General features: G+C 41.3%; 2 protein-coding genes across 3 annotated transcripts; both read left to right on the top strand.

Annotated features, from left to right (window-relative positions):
• The first annotated feature begins 5,683 nt into the window (after positions 1 to 5,683).
• il17a/f2 (interleukin 17a/f2) lies at positions 5,684 to 8,381 on the top strand. Its single transcript, XM_080303945.1, has 3 exons — positions 5,684 to 5,832; positions 7,662 to 7,816; positions 7,924 to 8,381. The coding sequence occupies exons 1-3, from the start codon at positions 5,797 to 5,799 to the stop codon at positions 8,156 to 8,158; spliced, it is 426 nt and encodes a 141-aa protein (XP_080160071.1). The 5' UTR covers positions 5,684 to 5,796; the 3' UTR covers positions 8,159 to 8,381.
• Positions 8,382 to 10,606: 2,225 nt separating this feature from the next.
• On the top strand, positions 10,607 to 18,990 carry LOC113025549 (membrane progestin receptor beta-like). Of its 2 annotated transcripts, none has more exons than XM_080303633.1 (6): positions 10,607 to 10,738; positions 15,349 to 15,650; positions 15,760 to 15,848; positions 15,982 to 16,138; positions 18,032 to 18,247; positions 18,406 to 18,990. In XM_080303633.1, the coding sequence occupies exons 2-6, from the start codon at positions 15,366 to 15,368 to the stop codon at positions 18,715 to 18,717; spliced, it is 1,059 nt and encodes a 352-aa protein (XP_080159759.1). In that variant the 5' UTR covers positions 10,607 to 10,738; positions 15,349 to 15,365; the 3' UTR covers positions 18,718 to 18,990. The 2 variants fall into 2 exon arrangements, with proteins under 2 accessions (XP_080159759.1, XP_026029246.2); XM_026173461.2 differs by having other exon boundaries at positions 10,608 to 10,738; positions 15,736 to 15,848.
• Positions 18,991 to 19,474: the final 484 nt, after the last annotated feature.

Here is a 19,474-nt window from a genome sequence, read left to right as displayed (position 1 = left end):
TGAGACAAGGAAGACAGGATAAAGACATGCTGTGGAAGAGAGACAAAGATTAATAACAGATATGATTTAATGCAGAGAGGTCTGTTAATACATAGTGAGTGAGAAAGGTGACTGGAAAGGAAAAACTCAATGCATCATGGGAATCCCCGGCAGCCTACACCTATTGCAGCATAACTAAGGGAGGATCTAGGGTCACCTGGTCCAGCCCTAACTATATGCTTTAGCAAAAAGGAAAGTTCTATGCCTAATCTTAAAAGTAGCTAGGACAGCCAGTGATGTTTCTTCATTAGTGACAGTTTTCTTGCGTCCACATTTTGGCAAATCCAACACTGAACCAGTTTCACGAAACTTAGCAAGCAGTTTGCTGACTGTAGCATGGGAGATGGGTGGTCTCGTAGGGTGTCTTGCATTGAAATCTGCTGCAATGACCCGGTTACTGCGTTCACCAGATATCAACACAATTTCGATCTGCTCCTCACGTGTTAACCTCTTCGACATGTCAATGGCTGTGAACAAATAGAAACTTGTAAATAACAACTTGTATCCAAGATGGCCGACTTCTAAATGGCCACCATGGTCACCACCCATCTTGAGGAGTTTGCCCCCTCACATATACTAATGTGCCACAAACAGGACTTTAATATCACCAACCATTCCCATGTTGTTACGGTGTATCCATATAAATGGCCCACCCTGTATATTTTATCCCTGCACAGTTGGTGTGGAGCACCCACAATTACGTCGTGCATGTACAAGAACAATAAAGCGCTATTCTACTCTGTTCTACTCTTCCTCTATTAGCTCCAAACATCAGTGCAGGTTTATGCTTTCTGTAGATCCACAAAGACACAGAGTGAAGCTCTTTCTGACCTTCTCTATACTCCACCAAACATGCAGACATCAGTAATAATAATATTCATACTCTAACAGTGGCGTATGGCACCACCCTGTTCAGGTGTAGAACAATAACACGTTTTGAAAGTGCACAAGAAACGAGAAAAAAGCAGGAAGAATGCAGTTTTTTTTAATATGATCCGTGTTTCCTGGTCGATCATTAGAGGAAGACGAGCACTTTGATCAGTCTTTACTAATCTGACCTCGTGCTACTGACGCACTGAGGCTCCACGACGTCTTCCGGGAATGGGGACAGTATTTTCAGTAGGCAGCAGTTTCATGTGCGTTGATCTCTATGGTTAGGTCAGCAGTGTTACTATGGAGATGAAACCACTTTCATAACAGAGAAACACGAAGTTAAACCTGAAGTTTCCTCCAGAAGCTGAAAGTCCTCAGGACTGCGGTACCCTTGTGGTTAACCTGTGTTACTGCAGCGTCTGCGGTTTCTGCTGATTTCTTCGATCTTCTCTCACCGTAGATTCACGTTGCTGTGTTTTTACCATAACAGATGCATTTGGTCACCAGAACAAGGAGAGGCATCACTGTTTGTTTGAGTCAATTTCAGACTAATGAATGACTCATTTAATTGTTGCGTGGGAGGTGCTACAGTCATTTAATCAAAGATTAATGGTCATGTAGGTGTGATTGTGGACGTCATACTGGTGCTGGTTTGTTTTATCTCTTCTGCAGAGCGTGCAGAGCATCTGTTTATTATCCTGTTTAAATATCAGGTGAACTGAAGTAGCAGCATGTCACTGAGAAACGCCGCCCGGCAGCTTTTCACTCATCGCAAAGCGATTTTATGGAAAATCTAACGATTATGACTTTGCTGCAGTTTTTCAGAGGGTTGAATTTGATGAGCTGGTCCTCCTTGGTGAAAACATGGTTCATGTGTTAAACATAAAACATCTGGCACAGCTGTGCCGGCCTGCACAGTCAATCATGATGAGAGTTTTTAAGAGGACCCAAATGCAGGACACCAGGACATGGAGTGAAATATATTATTGCTATTATGATTATGTTTATGATTGTTATTATCATTGTTGTTGTTGTTATTAATGAAAAACATAAAACCGACAAGTTTACAAAATAAGAAGAAAAAAAATGAAAACGACACACAAAAAAAATTCCACTCGTACTGATCAGCAAATTTTCAGCAGATGAGTTTTTTTCTGCAGTAATTTAATAATTCAGGTTACACCACAAACATTTAGCCCAGATTCTCTAAGGAAGTCAGTCAGTACATCAGCCCCCTCGCCAATAACATCAAATCAAAAGACTTTGGTATCATTTTTGATCAGCACCTGAAACTCGCATCAAAGGTTACCCAGTCTTTTTTCCTTCATCCGAGAAATATTGAAAAAATCAAACCTTTACTGTCAGTTAACCTCTTAAATTTTAGTCCAATCCTTGCATCCCGTCACTGACTTCCAGTGAGATTAGAAGATTAGATTAGAATTCTGTTCTTAACATGTGAGGCTCTGCATGGACAGGCCCTGCTCACACTGCAGAGCTCCTAACCTTCTGTGATTTTGGAGGTTGTTACGTCCAAACTGTGGAACAGCCTTCCTCGGTCAATCAGGTAGGCTTTATTTGTTATTTGCTATTTGCTGAAAAAGTCATTTTTAGCCATAGTTTGAAACCATGCATGTGTGTGTGTGCGTGCGTGCGTGTAATGAATTATGTGTGTCTTTATTTGAACTGCGAAGTGCTTTTCAACTCTGTGTTTGGAAAAGTGCCATAAAAATAAGTTATTATTGGTTAATATTATCATTTTTGGTTTGGAGCTGTGGAAGGACAAAAGCTTCAAGCCTTTAAAGAACATCTGTCAACATCAGTACAGGTTAAATAATCATTGGGCCACTTTTAAATACCAAGCTTTTAAATCAAATTAAAAACATGAAGGTGTGTATTTTTTATGAACATCAGGGTTTACAAAAGATATAAAATATTTTTTTTAAATCCTCCAATTTTAATCGTTAAGTTTTTCTCTTTATCTTGACCAATGTACAGAATTTTAATTAATTAATTATGAAGGACAAATGCACATTTCACAAATTGAAAAATGAAGTCTGGACATAATGTGTAGACTCTCAGCTTTCATATGAGCGTATCCACATTCAAATTGGATGAAGAGTTTAAGAGTTTCAGGTCGTTAACATGTGCCACACTCTTTCTATAGGGACCAAAAGTAATTGGACGATTAACTCAAAGGGTGTTTCATGGGCAATTCCTTTGTTATGTCATTATCAAAGGCCTGGAGTTGATTTGAGGTGTGGTTGCATCTGGGAGATTTTGTATGAACAGATGACATGTGGTCAGAGGAGCTCTCCATGCAGGTGAAACAAGCCAACCTGCAAAAACAGACAAAAACATCTGAGAAATGGCCACAATATTAGGAGTGGCAAAACCTACAGTTTGGTACATCCTGAGAAAGAAAGAAAGTACTGGTGACCTAAAAAGACCTGGATGACCACAGAAGACAACAGTGGTGGATGATCGCAGAATCATTTCCATGCTACAGAAGGCAGCTCATGACCCAAAGCACATCACATCATCTGTAAAACACGGCACAGGCAGTGTGATGGCTTGGCCGTGCAAAGCTGCCAGTGACACTGGGACACTAGTGTTTATGATATTGTGACACAGGACAGAATGAAGTCTGAGGTGTTCAGAGACAAACTGTCAAATACAGTCAAATTGGGCAGTTTCATAAAACTGATGAACAATGACGCAGAACATACAGCCAAAGCAACCCAGGAGTTTATTAAAGCAAAGAAGTTGAATATTCACAAATGGCCAAGTCAGTTACCTGATCTTGATCTGAACACGCATTTCACTTGTTGAAGACTGAGCTTCAGACAGAAAGACCCACAAACAGACGGTTGCAGTAAAGGCCTGGCAGAGCGTTAAAAAGGAGGAAACCAGCATGTGGCGATGTCCACGAGTTTAAGACTTCAGGTTGTCATTACCACAAAGAGTTTGCAACCAAGTATTAGAAATGAACGTTTCATTTTCAGTTATTTAATTTGTCCAATTGCTTTTGGGCCCTGAAACGAAGTGATTTACTTTAGCTCCCTCACATTTTTTATTTCAACCCACCAAATTAAAGCTAAGAGTCTGCATTTCAGCTACATCTGAGTTGTTCCGCTGGGGTACTGTACGGAACCAAAATTAGAAAAAAGTCTCTGTCCAAATGCTTATGGACCTTACTGTATCTTATCTTATATACTGAAATAATCAGAGCCTCTTTTCCCACCGCGATGATTAAACACCCAACTTTAGCTTTACAGAATAAACAGATACGGTGATTATCAAAGAGGAAACAGATATTTAGATCAGATGTTTTGCTGATGTGCTGACAGTAAAAGATGCAGATAAAGACGAGATAAACTGGAATGATCCCACGCGGGGAGCTGAATTCTCATGGTAGATGATGGATCGAACAGATAAGAAACTACTAACGAAACAACATCGTAAAATTCAGGGCAGCGTGCACTTTGAAGACACTTTTGGGGGGATTTTATGCCTTTTATTTCAGAGGAAAGAGTCAGCAGGAGATAAAGAACAAAGGACTCCTGAATGACACCACAGGACTGCAGACCTCGACACAAAGCCAACCAAGTCTTCTACGTATCTGTAAAGCAAACCTTCTTCCAAACTTTCTTTGTCGGCCAACCTCTGGAAGCACGATGAGAAGCAGCGCGAATGTGGAAAAGCAGCTTCTGAACGACATTGCTTCTTATTTTTTATTACAAATCAGAAGTTCAGAAAGCACATCGCAGCCTCGCACAAGTTTTATGTCCACGGACACAACTTTCCCAGTTTTCTAACCTTCCTGAACACCATTTGTCATCTCTCCGTTCTCACATGTGATGATTTCATTATTTAACAAGGACCAGAAACACTTCTGGAAGCTGGAGGGACCTTATCAAATAGAATAAACTTGGTTAGATTTAGGTTAGATAAATGTTGCAGATATGAAACCTGCTTCCTGTTGAGATACATCAGTTGCAAAAGCAGTGCATGAACACAATCAGATAATTTTTTTTGATCAATTTCGATCGATCAGGATAAAGATAAGTGTGCTGGAGCAGAGCGGCGTGTTGGTCAGGGTTGGAAGCTCTGAACCTTCTGCTTGCAGCTCTGCAGGTTTCACCTCGCGCTCTAAAGACATGCTCACTAACGATCGTAAACTGGCTGTAGGTGCGTCTGTCTCCAGGTGTTTGAGATCTTTTGCTCTCTGTCAGCTGGGAGAACTTTCCCCACCACCATGATCGTAGGTGAGGAAAATGGATGGAGCTGTTGTCCAAACAAATTACTTCAGGACGTCTCTGATCGCGAATGCTTCTTAAAATTGAACATATGTAGTTTCTGCTCAGGTAGACAGCATGGAGAACACCTACATTCTTAGCAGGAAGACCAGAGTTTGCTGTGCCTGAAGGAAATGACCAAATAAAGAAATCAGTGATGATCTCAGATCATCAGAGAGAAGCTGAGCGTACACTTATTAACACATTTAATGCAAACCGTGGACACTATATTACAGAAAATAAAAAAAGTAGAATCTGTTGTCATTAAAACAAATTCTGTTCTTTAAATTAATGCGACCAAACCTGCCACACTGAAAATAAAATTCAGCTTCTGCTGTTTTACACGTTTTTCCTGTTTTTCTGTCACAGATGTTATCAGTGCAGCAAACGTGTTCTTTTCATCTGACAGACCGCCTGTCAGGCTTTCATCGTGTGATTCAGATGGTCTGCAGAGATAACAGGAATCTCCCGTTTTGTTTCTTGAGCTGTTATCATCTCAGAGATCAGGCGTGATCACATCTGATCAGCATAAATTGTGCTGATCTGAGAGCAGTCGCACACAGACGCTGGACAGGACCAGAGCAACATCATGAAGCTGCTGAGGCACGGCGTCTACACTCTGCTGGTGAGCATCGGCTTTGTTCACTCTGATCATCTGTTTACTGCGACTGAAAGATGAAAAGCCAGATTATATTAGTCTGCTGGAAATTACATGCAAGAAATTACTCACGGCTGATAGTCGCAAAGGTTAGATTGGGGATGACTGGTGAGAAGTTCCAGCGCAAAGCAAATTTAGCAGTTTGACTGTGAAATTGATCAGACTGGAAGAACCAGCAGCGGCTGAAAGGTTTTACTGGGTTCATTTAATGGATGGACATGAAAAGTGTCGCAAACAGAAACTAGTTCCAAGCAGTCTTTTAGAGATGTCGTTAGCTGGCCTAGAAGAGTCAGGTGTGCAGCGCAGGTGTCAAGCTTTCCAGAACTGGACCCAGCGCGGGTCTTTAGGCAGGTGAGTAAATTTAAACTGGTCAGAAAACGCTTTTAATAAAGTAATGTTTTACTTCACGTTTCCAGATAATCTCCTGTACGGCTCACCGGGTTTATAATAATTATAATCTGTGTGGCTAACATAATATTTAATCAACTATAACAGTTTTTGGTATTTTTACCTAATAGTTACACAGTCATGACGCGTAATAGTTCATCCCGTCCTAAAACTCTCCGTGAAATCGTCCTCCTGCAGACACTCTGTGTTTATTTATATTTAAAACTGAGTTTTGTGTCGGCTGCTGCTGTTTAATGGACTATCATGTCTTTTTTTGTGCTTATCATGGTTCTTATTCGACCCTGTAGATTTGAAATTTAAACCCTGTTAAAACAGCGTTTAGAGTGATGAAGTTTGTCGTTGCTTAAATTGTCATCATCTCACTAAAAAGTATAATAAAATAACCTTTAAGGAACGGTTATAGACTCTCAGCAGCGCGCTCAGGTTAACAGATGCTGATGGAGGCTCGAAGCATGTCAGGTTTGGCATTTGATTTCCAGCTTTTTCTGAAGAGTCCACAGAATCTCCTTTAAAACAGTCCAACCCAGCATTTCCATCCAGCTTCAGGGTGACGCTCCTCTGGGCAACACCATGGATTAAATCCGGATAGACTTAATTAAAAAGAGCTTGTTTGTGTTGATAGTACATCTATAATTGTTGTTCTCACATTTTCACTCTGGATTTGAACTTTGTTCTCTGTGTGAGTCTATCGGTCTGTCTCATCACTGCCGAGCAGTTTTGGTCCACTCTCGGTAACAGCGTTGCTTCAGTTCATCGAGGTTTGCACCATTCGTTCATGCACAGCTCTCTGGACTCTGCACCACTGCAGCAGCTTGATTCTTTTCTTTTTCAGCCATGCATCTTCATGGAGCTCTTGGGTTTGAGCTCAGGGTGAATTTGCTGGTATGTCTGCTCCTGGGGAGATTGTGGCATTGAGTGTGTTAACATATACACCTGTATATAGAAGTGGTCCCTCGGGTCATTAATCGGTTAATGAAGGGCATTTGATTGGCTGATACTTACCCTCCGCTTCACGTGGAAGCAGTGAGAGAGGACTGTCTTTTTCACACGTATGGACTTTGAGGAATAAACGCTCTAACAGTCTTTAAAAGGCAGAGTTTAAAACTGTGAAACAAATAATTCTAGTTTTAGTATTTTAAGCTTCTAGTACAGACTAAAAACTTACTGAGAAACTTGCACAGATGAGCTTCACTAAGAGTTTCTAAGAGGTTCGTACTCTTCATACTAGATTAAAAGTTGAAACCACTGAACGATGTTTCAAACAGGCTGAGGATGCTCAGAAAGCTCTGGAATACATATATGTATGCAGAAAAAATGTAAAAATGGTTGAAATAGTTGCATTTAGTAAAACCCAAGATTGTAACTTGTTGGTAATCTTGTATATTCAGGTATGTTGCAGTGCATTGTGGGTCGCTCACTCCGAGGTTGAAACTGAATCTGCAGCTGAATGTGACACCATGCTGACGTTCTCCTCTGAGATCACCAGCTTGACTGAAGGAAACGGGGACATCCACAGCAGATCTCTGTCTCCGTGGAACTGGACGTGAGTAAACTCATGAATGAATTTGTGAATAAATGACTGAATGAGTAAAAACAGAAGCAACTCTGATAAATGTCTAATTTCACTTGTTGCTGTGTTTGTTGACTCAGGCCAAACACGGACAGAAACCGAATCCCCAGGACGCTCTGGGAGGCCGAGTGCAGTACCAGCTTTTGTTCCAGTCCCATCCCAGGACAGAAGGACCAACACAACCTGAACTCAGTCCCCGTCTACCAGGACATTCTGGTCCTGACCTCACACAATGGCCGGCGCTGCTACAAAGCATCGTTCCGCTCTGTGGCGGTCGGCTGCACCTGTGTTCGAGCCGAGACCGATCAGAAGTGAAGCCCAGGAAACAGAAATGTTTCGAAATAAAAGGAGCTAAAAAATAAGTTAATTGAAACCTGGTCATTTCATTCTTGCTGTTGTATTTATTTAAAAACTGCACAGTGCGTGTTAACATCAGATGTGCCAGATTTGAATCAGCTCTTCATTTTTATCTATAATCTCTGTGCAGGTAACATAAAAAACACACAAACAAATAAAAACTACGTGGAGTAAAAAATGATGACAAGTCTGGTTTGCTTGAGATCAGCTTTCATTGTATGTGCAGCGTCGATCTGAGAAGTGCCAAAATAGTTACTCCCCTTTACTGACCTCACATTTTACTCACATTTGGTTCGCCTATCAGGCCCCTCGCTGTCTACTCTAGCAGCAGCTCTAACACCAATCCCCCTAATAAATCAACTGAAAGTATTGGGGAAAGTCTATATAAAACTTTATACATAAAACTGCCATGTTTTTTAAATGATCGAAGCTTAAGAGATTGCCTTTATCGATTTTTTTCCCGGAAATGGCCTGATGTGCTTGGATTTGTGTAAATTAAATTTTAAATTGTTGTTGAAATTTTCAGTCATACTGTTACACCCGAGCCCAAAGTGAGTCAAAGTTAACTGAACTTGTTTACAGCGTCATTAGTTGTTTCATAAACATCACACTGTAACGTCGGGTTGTGTTTAGTGGTTGAGAGGAAGGGGCAAAACACTTAGCAGGATAGTCGAAAGAATACACACTCACGCTGGCTCTGGGAATTCCACAGCATGTTCTTTAATACACGTTCCCTTCGTCAACCATATAAGCCCGGTTGAACGGCTGCAGCTTAACAAACAGAGTAGTGGCGCATACGGATGACAACATTAACCCTCGACTTGGGTTGTCTTAAAGAGACACCACACCATTGTGACTGTTACAACACGGATGATCTGATATCGTCGTGTTGGTGTTGTTCCCAGATCATCATGAAAATGTTGTTCCAGGTTCAACATTGCATGTGACCAATCACATTGTTGTGACGTTATTCTTTTGCGCGCCAAGCCATACGTGCATTTATGAAATTCCAATGTTGCAAGGACAATATCAGTTCTGCTTACCGTTTATTAAAGGGTTAGGGTTGGGGTTAGGGTCAGGGTCCGTTGATCGGCGGACAGAGGCGGTTTCTCGCAGCTTAAGTACAGTTTTTTGTTTTACGGCGTTTTTTTTCCCGAAGTCGCAAAAGTATGACGTCACAACATTCTGATTGGTCACTTGCAATGTTGATCCTGGAACAACATTTAGTTTGATGATCTGGGAACAACACCAACACGACGATATCAGATCGTGCGTTACAACACACTGTTCAATAATTAGTCAAATTAATGATTTTGAAGTCACTCTTGAACCTGAGTCAGTGCCTCTGTAAGACATAAGAATGTGTGATTTTGAGCGTGTCATTGTGTGAAGACTACTGCATCATCTGCGTACATTGGAATATTAATATTTAGATACATGTTAATATGAAGTGCAAAGAAAAGTAGTCCGAGCAAAGAGCCTTGTGGAATCCCTGCAGAGTGAATATATGCACATTGCGTTCTCTGTGATAGAGAAATCCACAGAACAGCTTCAGTTCAGATAAAACTCGGTGTTTGATTGTGTGAAATGCTGTTTTCAAGTCTGGGTTTGGATGATTACTCGTTTTTGTTCAAGCACAAAATAACATTTTAATGTATTTTGTACAGTGAAAGACATGACTTCATTTGACAGTAACATTACAGGAACAGTCTTGATCTCTGAATGATGGCGTGTGAATATAACCAAACAAATCAAACACAAAACAAATTAAACATGTAGTTGTGGACTTGCAGTTCTCTCACCATCCACCAGTGGGCGTAGCAGAACTGCTTTTCTCCTCTTTTTAAAACATAATTCTTCTACAAAGCTTGTTACCTTTTACAGTTTTGTTTTGGCCAACATTCTTAAATATTTTATCATCTTACATTTTTATTATTTTAGAAGAGAATAAAATAGAATAGAATAGTTTTCATTTAGAATTTGGAAATATACCGGTAACTAAAATAACAAGAGAAAAACAAAACTTGAAGTTTACAGTTTTGCTTTGCTTTGTCTCTTTATTTTTTTTTTGTTGAATTAGTCTCCAAATTTACCATCATGTGCACTGGACGAATTAGAAAAGTTCCTAATCTTTCCTTTTATTAATCTGACGTATTTAGAGATTTAGAGAATAAATGTGACGTTACTGTGTAGAGGATTTGGTGGTGTATTGGCATGCACGCTGCAGCGAAGTGTGCATTACTGCTGAGTCTCATGATGTCTGAAATCCTCTGCAGAGAAAAACTTGTTCAGACTGAAATCAGCTCTAATTAGCTGAAAACAAGAACACATTGTGGAGTGTGTGTGTGTGTGTGTGTGTGTGTGTGTGTGTGTGTGTGTGTGTGTGTGTGTGTGTGTGTGTGTGTGTGTGTGTGTGTGTGTGTGTGTGATTTGAACACTGACAGCAGGCCCAAAGACCCGAACAGAAAACAATAGAGGTGAGTAGAAAATAAGTTGTGGAGCGTAGCAGCGAGCAGCTCACATCCAGGAGACGCTCAGGTAGGTTTGATTTCCTTCTTGTCCTTCAGATTCTGTGACCTCTGACCTTTGTACAGAGATGATTGAAGCTTAAGTGTTTCCAAAGAAAAAAGGCATTTGAAGCATCTTTAAGCCAAAGTTTGTTGAAGCTGAACAAGCTCCAATCAAAGCTGTTGGACTGCTTTTAACTCAATCTATTTGCCAGCTATCTGTACATTTATTTCCCTCTCATGCACAGCGGGGTAAAATAAGTACTGAATACCAATACCAATACCAATTCTCAAAATAAATACATTTTTAAGCTGCTATTGATGTGAAACAATGCAGTACACAGATGCAAAGAATTCAAACTTTCTAATGGTGTATTAATTAGAAAAACATAGGGAAAAAGTATTGAACACGTTTACTGAAATGTATTTAATACTTCGTGCAAAAGCCTGTATTGGTGATGACAGCTTCAAAACAACTCCTGCACAGAGAAACTAGTCTCACGCATTGCTCAGGTGTGATTTTGGTCCATTGTTCCACACAAACAGTCTTCAAATCCTGAAGGTTCTGTCGACCCCGTTATGAACTTTAGATCTCTCCATAGGTTTTCATTTGGATTCAGGTCAGCTGATTGGCTGGTTCATTCTAACAGGTTTATTTTCTTTCTCTGAAAGCAGCTGAGAGAATCCTTGGCTGTGGGATCATCGTCCTGCTGAAACGTCCACCCTCGTTTCATCTTCATCATCCTGGCAGATGGCAGCAGATTTTTATCCTGAATGTCTCTGTACATCTTTCCATTCATCCTTCCTTCATTTATATGAAGTACCGTATTTACTGCACTATAAGGCGCACTTAAAATCCTTCAATTTTCTCAAAAATCAACAGTGCACCTTATAATCCGGTGCACCTTATGTATGAACTGGTTGTGCTTATTGACCTCAAACTGATTTTATGTGCTACACGACGCTCAAAAATCTGTCAAAAAATGATTTAGTGCGACTTTGGTAAGCTACGAAGCTGCTAAGCTTGATGGATTGTTGGAGCATTACGGTACTGTAGTCAGGAGCCTCGCGGAGTAATCGGGGTCCAAAACTCCGTCCACTTCAGGTACCAAAGTCAAACGAACACTGAGAGTTAAAAACGGTCTAAATTCTTTCTTCTTTAATAAAATGATCAGTGTTGCTGCTTTACCAGGTGTAACAATTAAGTTTAACATCCAGGCATCCATAAAAACAGGATTTATTAAATGTAACGGAGTTAGTTAGGAGTTAGCAGGAAGTTAGCTCGCTAGCTTCCACCTAAACTTGATATAGCATGTTCTGACTGAGAGATTTCTGAAACAATTCAAACGTACAGCTCTGCTATCACTTCCAACATAAATGAAAACAGAAAACTAAACAGCAGTGATGTTTGTAGGGTTACTGAAGTTGGGCTAGCTGGTATATAATGATGTGCTACGTGATTGCTAGCGACACAGCTATGTTAGCATAACATAAACGCAGTGAAGCTGGAGGATGAACGCAAATTTTTTTCCACCTGATAAAAATTAACGTGAGGGTTCCCGATGGTTAGGGACAAATGCCAAACTTCAGTCAGGAGAACAACTGAGATAATCCATCCACAATACGAGGTTAGTCATTAATATACTGCAATAACATGGGAATAGAGCAGCTGTGAGAGAATTCAACATTAATGAATCAATGTTACGGAAGTGGAGGAAGCAAGAAGAATGAGTTGAGTAAAGTTTGACTTAGTTTTGTTTGGATTAATGTGCTCCAAAGAGTTCCATTTCGGTCTCAGCTAATCAGACTATATTCTCCCTCTGTTTCACAGGCTTGTCTAAATGTTGTTCAGCAACCCTTAAACGCTCTTCAACACGCTTTTTCTTTAGCAATGGACTCTTGCATGGTGAACGTCCATACAGGCCATGGTAGTTAAGTGCATAACTTGTTTTCTTTGAAACAACTGAAATTGTTGATTCCAGGTCTTTCTGTAGCTCTCCACAAGTGCCAAGTATCCAATGCCATCAGTATGTTTTACAAAAATACGGTTGTGAAAGTGTTGAGAGAGCTCACTGGTTTTATCCATCACGAGATGTTTACTTGTGTGACACCTAGGTGATGAGACACCATTTTTATAGGCCATCAGTTGGGACTGAACCAGCTGATATTAATTTGCAGTAATTACTGATTTTCTGAAGCTGATGCCATTTCCATGCCTTTTTGAACCTCCTTTTCTTCATGTGTTCAATACTTTTTCCCTGGGCGATCGTGGCTCAAGAGTTGGGAGTTCGCCTTGTAATCGGAAGGTTGCCGGTTCGAGCCCTGGCTTGGACAGTCTCGGTTGTTGTGTCCTTGGGCACTTCACCCCAGAGGTGGGACCAAGTCATTGTTTTGCAAGTCTCAAGTCTTTATCCTCAAGTCTCAAGTCAAGTCTCAAGTAATGTCAGGCAAGTCAGAGTCGAGTCTCAAGTCACTGGTGTAAAAGTCCGAGTCAAGTCACAAGTCTGAAACTTTGAATTTCAAGTCCTTTCGAGTCTTTAAAAAAAACAAACGAAAAAATAATGTTGCAGTTATGCTAAATGTAAATATTAGACCATGTAATTTTAAAATCTGTGTTTTTCTCAACACATGACAAAATAGTGAACTTAGAAAATATACACAAATTGTGAAATTGCACCTCTTTAAAATGCAGCTCAATTAAACCTAGCTCCAAGAATAATTTTCACCGACAGTTCTGAGATAAGCTGCATGTTATTCTTGGATGCGGTTGTAGGACCAGCTTTAAAATCGCATGACAAAAATATCATACACATTAAAAAAAAACTGTATCACCAACGTAGCCTGGAAAACATTTGCTAGTTAGATGAAGTCAGCTATCTCATTGTAGCATATTTATATGCATATTTATAATTATACGCTTCTTGGAGTGAGTGCATACACTCATGAAGTTTAGTAACTTCAGGTCACTGCAACAAGCCCAGGTACAGTTTACCGCCGGATGGGTGCAGGACCTTGAAATGCACTGTGTAGAACGAAAGACCATCGTACGTATCATAAGTTTACCAGTCTCACAAATTGTCGTCATAAATACACATTCCTTAACCGTTTATTAATAGGACCTTTGAGCTCAATGGTAATTAATTAGTAGTGGAAATAATTTCTGGTACCCATCACAGAAATGTAGCAGTGACAATAATACTGTATGCTGTAATCGCACTGGACAATTAGTGATACAAAAAACCTGTTTTATCCTGTGAATAAAAGTATATGTTTTTGTCAATGTACCATAATAACAGAAGCGAAACGCAATATTGTGTCAGGACAATTCACTATTTATGCACAATAAATAAAGGAGCATAGCGCGACAATTTCTGTTCTTGCTTGTAACCTATATCACCAATTATGTTATGAAAATGACGTATTAACTACTAAAAAACACTGACCTTCGTGTAAATGCTTGGAGCAGACTAACCTGTGAGCTGGAGTGTTCTGGGACGTTATATTTGATCTTTGAATGGCTGCAATCCAGGCCATCCGTCGCGTCTTTGTTACTTCGGAAACATGAACAATTTCTCTTCAACGACGTAATCCGATAACAACCGATCTCTTTACCCGTCGGCTTCCCGTGGCTGTCATGCGACCGGCTATTGCAGTTAATAATACAACAGCTTCTTGACATTTTTGTGTTTCTTTTTATCGCTGTGTGACTGATTTTAATTGAAAGCCTGCGTGCGCTAGTACCGCTTGCCACGAGTTCCCAGAATCCTTTGCGGTTCTACCCGTGAATGACGTCACATTTTCAATCTCTATATAATATGCATGTTAAATTTTATATTTGGGGTAAAATATCAAGTCTTTTCAAGTAAACCGGTTCAAGTCCAATTCAAGTCCCAAGTCATTGGTGTAAAAGTCCAAGTCAAGTCACAAGTTTTAGAACATTTTTTCAAGTCAAGTCTAAAGTCATAAAATTAATGACTCGAGTCTGACTCGAGTCCAAGTCATGTGACTCGAGTCCACACCTCTGCTTCACCCGTTGCCTACTGGTGGCGCCAGTGTCCGGCAGCCTCGCCTCTGTCAGTGCGCCCCAGGGCGGCTGTGGCTACAATGTAGCTGCCATCACCAATGGGTGGACGACTGGATATGTAAAGCGCTTTACAAATACAGGCCATTTTGCATTATTACACATAAATTAGTTTATGGACATCTGTGGTTTGATTTATTTGTATGTGTGCATTGGATGGGTTGTTACCTACAGCTGGTGTGAATTTCATGTTAACATCACCTTTAGAAATGTATTTATTTAGAAAATTAGAGTTTTAAAATAAATTACTTCAGAGCATTTTACTGGTATATTCATGGTAGAAATTTGTTTGATAAAGTACAAATATTTGACATTTTAATAACAAATATCTCTGCTGAATTACAGTCATTTCCCAGCATTAAACTTTTATTTTACATTTTATAATCTGGAATTCCCAACAGATAAAAGCATAACAAGGATATAAGCTTTACAGCTAATACTCTCAGCTTTTTGGCTTCCAAATAAATTTATAATTTAATTTACTGAAGTGTGATTTTCATTTTGTAGGGGTAATCAAATCAAACAGAACAGAATCTTCTTATCATTTCCTCCTCATCCAGCTGGGTCATCTCCCATCATGCCTCAGGTGTCGTTTGCCCATCCCTCGCTCTGTCTTAACTTCCTCCCTCTACTGCACCGCCTCCTCCCATCCAACCCCCCTACCGTCCGAGACGTGGATGTTCCCCCTCTGTTTCGGGAGCGCTTCATCCTGACGGGGTACCGTCCCACGGGCATGTCGTGGCGGTGTTACGCCCTCAGCCTGTTCCAGATCCACAATGAGACGCTGAATGTGTGGAGCCACCTGCTGGCTGCCGCCTTCGTGGTGCTCAGGTTCATGGTGTTCGCCATCATGCGAGGAGGGGTAGGATATTTACAGATGCTCTGATCTTCTGCTGCATGATGACATTCTGTTTGACTTCCTGTTGTCTGACCTTTGACCTATTAAGGGAATCCTGGGTTTCCGACTGCAGGGTCCTGAAGGTGAAGGTTTTTCTGTGGATGCCTCCTCTCTACCTCTGGTCCTCTATGTTCTTTCTGCAGTCACATACCTCAGCTGCAGGTGAGTGATTCATTCTTTAGTCACCAACGATAACAAAGTCTTCCTATATATTTGATTTGGGAATGATGTTTGAAGTTTAATGTAAACATTTTAAATATTGCAGCTTTAACTAACATCGTGTTACCTCCTGCAGTGCTGCCGCTCACCTGCTGCAGTCCCACTCAGAGCAGGCGCATTACTCACTATTCTTCCTGGACTATGTGGGCGTGGCCGTCTATCAGTATGGCTGCGCTCTGGCTCTCTGCCTGTACAGCTCCAACACTGCCTGGAGACAAAGCATGCTGGGACAGGTTTGTTTACAGATATTGAACTATGGTAATATTTGATGGCTGATTGTTGGACGTCTGCAATGTTGGTTGATTTTTTGGACGGCCTGGTAGTTTTCTGGTAAGGTAGTGGAAATTTAGTCTTGACTGACTGACTGGATGGAGGCAGGAGGTTGGACAGTTGGATGTTACATGTTGGATAGTCTGACAGTGTTATGTTTGGGTATTTTCACTGAATGATAGATGGCTGGATTCTGTGATGGTTGGGTGGTTGCGTGAGTGTCTGCTGTTTTGATGTGTTTCTCCATGCTGGCTCTGGTTCTCCAGTACCTGCCCATGAGGGCAGAGGCTCATTTCCACATGCATCATCCAGCAGTGATCCATCAGTGGCAATCAGCAGGCTGGCATTTAAGACCAGCTCACCCTTTGTCTCATTGCCAGTCCGTCAGCTACGGCTGTAACTTGGCTCTTCCATCTCTTGTTATTTGCCTCGTTGAATTCTAACTGCTGTTTCCTTGTGTGTCCAGTTTGTTTTTGCCGTTCCTGGAACTAAACTCCGCTGCAGCTTTCTTTACTTGTCACTTTCTTCAACCGTTAACAAGACAATTGGAAGATTTTTGCACAACTTTCGGAGCCAACTGGAAACTTTCATGGACTGAATATACTTATAACTCACTTCTCTCTTCTGCTATAGGTCTCTTGCCTTTTGAAGCCTCTCTAGGGTACCAACCCCCTCTTTTTCTACAGATGGAGCCTGATCTTGCGGTGCCCTCAGTTTGCTCCAGTCCACTGTGCCCGTCTGCTAGTAACTGCTAGTCTATTGTCCCTTGAGTCTGCTTTCATGTCCACTTCCACATATCAGCCTTTCACCCCCTGACAGTTAGATGACTGTATTGTATATGGATAGTTGGATGGTTTGATAGTATAACCATTGGATGTTTGGATACTGTGATTGTTGGACAGTTGGATTGTTGTATTTTGGACAGATGGATTGTAGGACAGTGTAATACCTTAATGGTCTGAAAGCTGGATGTTTGGATATTGATATGGTTGTATTTTTGGGGAGCAGGCTGACTGGCTAGTTGGATACATGGACTGCAAGATGGTGTGATGGTCAAACAGTTAGACGAGTTGATACTAGGTAGTTGGATGTTGAATACTGGTATGTTTGTATGGTTGGAGAACTTGATGGTTGGATAGTTGGGTAGTTAGAATTTTAATAGTGTGAAAGTTGCACAGTTTAGTGATTCGATGTTGGATGACTGGATGGTTGGATAGTTTAATAAATGGAGTCCTGGACGGTTTAATGGTTGGGAATTTGGTTCATTTGATTGTTGGATGTTGCATTATTGAATCACTGGATATTGTTATGGCTGTATATCCAGTGATGCAACTGGATATACCTCCCAACTGGAGCTAGGAGGTTGAATAGTTTGACTCATGGACTGTTAAATAGTGTGATGAGTGGACAGTTTAGTGACTGGGTGTTGGATGACTGGATGGTTTGTAAATGATATTGGTAAACAATTTGATAATTGGATATTGGATTGTTGGACGGGTATAGCTGTATGGTTGGAGATCTGGGTGGTTGGACAGTTTAATGATTGGATGTTGGACAGCTGAATACTGTGACTGTTGGATATTGGAAAGTGGGGTGATTAGATGACTGAATAGTGTGAATGTTGGACTGATGAACCCAGTGCAGGCTGGACAGGTTTGTTCATGGATGGACAATTTGGATGTTTTGTAGTTGGCTTATTTAATGGTTTGATGATTACTTTGTGGACAGTTGGATTTCTTATTGCAATGATGCCTGGATGTTCAGATGGAAGGGAAAACATGGTTAGAAAGGTTTGTGTTTGAGTCTTCCGTCCCATCGGTATGTTCAGATGTCCTGATCAGGTTTTTGGATTTCAGGTCTTCCTCCCAGCAGCTGCCCTCCTTGCGTGGCTCTCGTGCACCGCCTGCTGCTATGCAAAACTTCGTTTCCGCCGTCCATACCCCCTTCACAGGAAGCTCTGCCAGCTGATCCCAATGGGTGTGGCCTACCTAGTGGACATCAGCCCTGTTGCCCACCGTCTTGCCACCCACAGCTGGACAGGCAGCCCTGCACTACCATTGCACTTCTTGCAGGTAGTTCCTTTTACTTATTTCTTTAGTCATGGATTTATTAGACCTAACAGTTATATTTATTACTAGTTAGTAATTTTGGGTAAAAATATTGCACAAATTGTTCTTATTTGTATATTTTTGTGCTACTGTCAAAAAGCTTTCTGTCATTTTTCCACCAGGTGGTGCTGTTTATGCTGTCCGCCTTCTTCTTCTCTTGCCCCGTTCCTGAGCGCTTCTACCCCGGCCGCTTTGACATCGTCGGCCACGGACACCAGCTCTTCCACATCTTGCTGTCACTCTGCACACTGGCCCAGCAGGAAGCGCTGTTCCACGACTTCCTATGGCGGCGGCCGGCGATGGTCAGAGAGTTTGGAGAGGAGCGCCTCCTGCTGGCTTGCGCCTCCTTTCCCTGCCTGACGTTGTGTTGCGCCTTGACAGCCCTCGCCATGAGGAGGCAGGCTCAGGCACAGCTGATGAAAGAGCAACGATAGAAGAGGAAAAAGTTTGTGTACAGGAAGTCTCTTCTTCTTCTGAGGGACTGACTCTGCAGTGGAAGCATTTCTTTACTTTTGTTGGTTTGGGTTGTTTGTTAGCATCAGATGATAGTGATGCAGACCATCATATTCCTACACCGAACTTCTGGTTCTTCTGGTTTCTCTTTTTTACATTTTACTAAACAACGACTAAAATCAAGTGACCATTTAACATTATGGGACCAGTTTTTAATTTCTGTTTGCATATTCAATAAAGTAATATTGTCTATAGTTTGTACGTTTATCTGTTAGCTGAACACTGTTGCCTCACTGAGCTCCAGGTTGGGGCCTTGATTGAAAATAAATCTAAAACCTGTATTTAATAAGATAAGATAACCTTTATTAGTCCCACACGTGGGAAATTTGTTTTGTTACAGCAGAAAGTAATAATAATAATGGATTGCATTTATGTAGCGCTTTTCGGGACCCCTCAAAGCGCTTTACAATTCCACTATTCATTCACTCTCACACACTAGTGGAAGCTATAGTTGTAGCCACAGCTGCCCTGGGGCAGACTGACAGAGGCGAGGCTGCCATATCGCGCCATCGGCCCCTCTGGCCATCACCAGTAGGCGGTAGGGAAGTGTGTTGCCCGAGGACACAACGACCGAGGCTGAGCCGGGGCTCGACCCGGCGACCTTCCGATTACAAGACGAACTCCCAAATCTTGAGCCACGATCGCCCTCCAAAGTGGACAGTGCAAAGTTATATAGCA

The sequence above is a fragment of the Astatotilapia calliptera genome, chromosome 1 (genome assembly GCF_964374335.1).
Source record: "Astatotilapia calliptera chromosome 1, fAstCal68.1, whole genome shotgun sequence".
NCBI classification, from domain to species: domain Eukaryota; kingdom Metazoa; phylum Chordata; class Actinopteri; order Cichliformes; family Cichlidae; genus Astatotilapia; species Astatotilapia calliptera.
The sequence above is the reverse complement of the archived record's forward strand: the minus strand, read 5'-3'. Positions and strand labels throughout refer to the sequence as shown.

Excerpts from the sequence above, each read along its gene's own strand:
- il17a/f2 (XM_080303945.1), top strand. The coding sequence starts at position 5,797 with ATGAAGCTGCTGAGGCACGGCGTCTACACTCTGCTG. Across the intron at positions 5,833-7,661 it reads ACGGCGTCTACACTCTGCTG|GTATGTTGCAGTGCATTGTG; the intron begins GTGAGCATCGGC and ends TTGTATATTCAG. Across the intron at positions 7,817-7,923 it reads CTGTCTCCGTGGAACTGGAC|GCCAAACACGGACAGAAACC; the intron begins GTGAGTAAACTC and ends TTGTTGACTCAG.
- LOC113025549 (XM_026173461.2), top strand. The coding sequence starts at position 15,366 with ATGCCTCAGGTGTCGTTTGCCCATCCCTCGCTCTGTCTTAACTTCCTC. Across the intron at positions 15,849-15,981 it reads GTCACATACCTCAGCTGCAG|TGCTGCCGCTCACCTGCTGC; the intron begins GTGAGTGATTCA and ends TACCTCCTGCAG. Across the intron at positions 16,139-18,031 it reads GACAAAGCATGCTGGGACAG|GTCTTCCTCCCAGCAGCTGC; the intron begins GTTTGTTTACAG and ends TTTGGATTTCAG.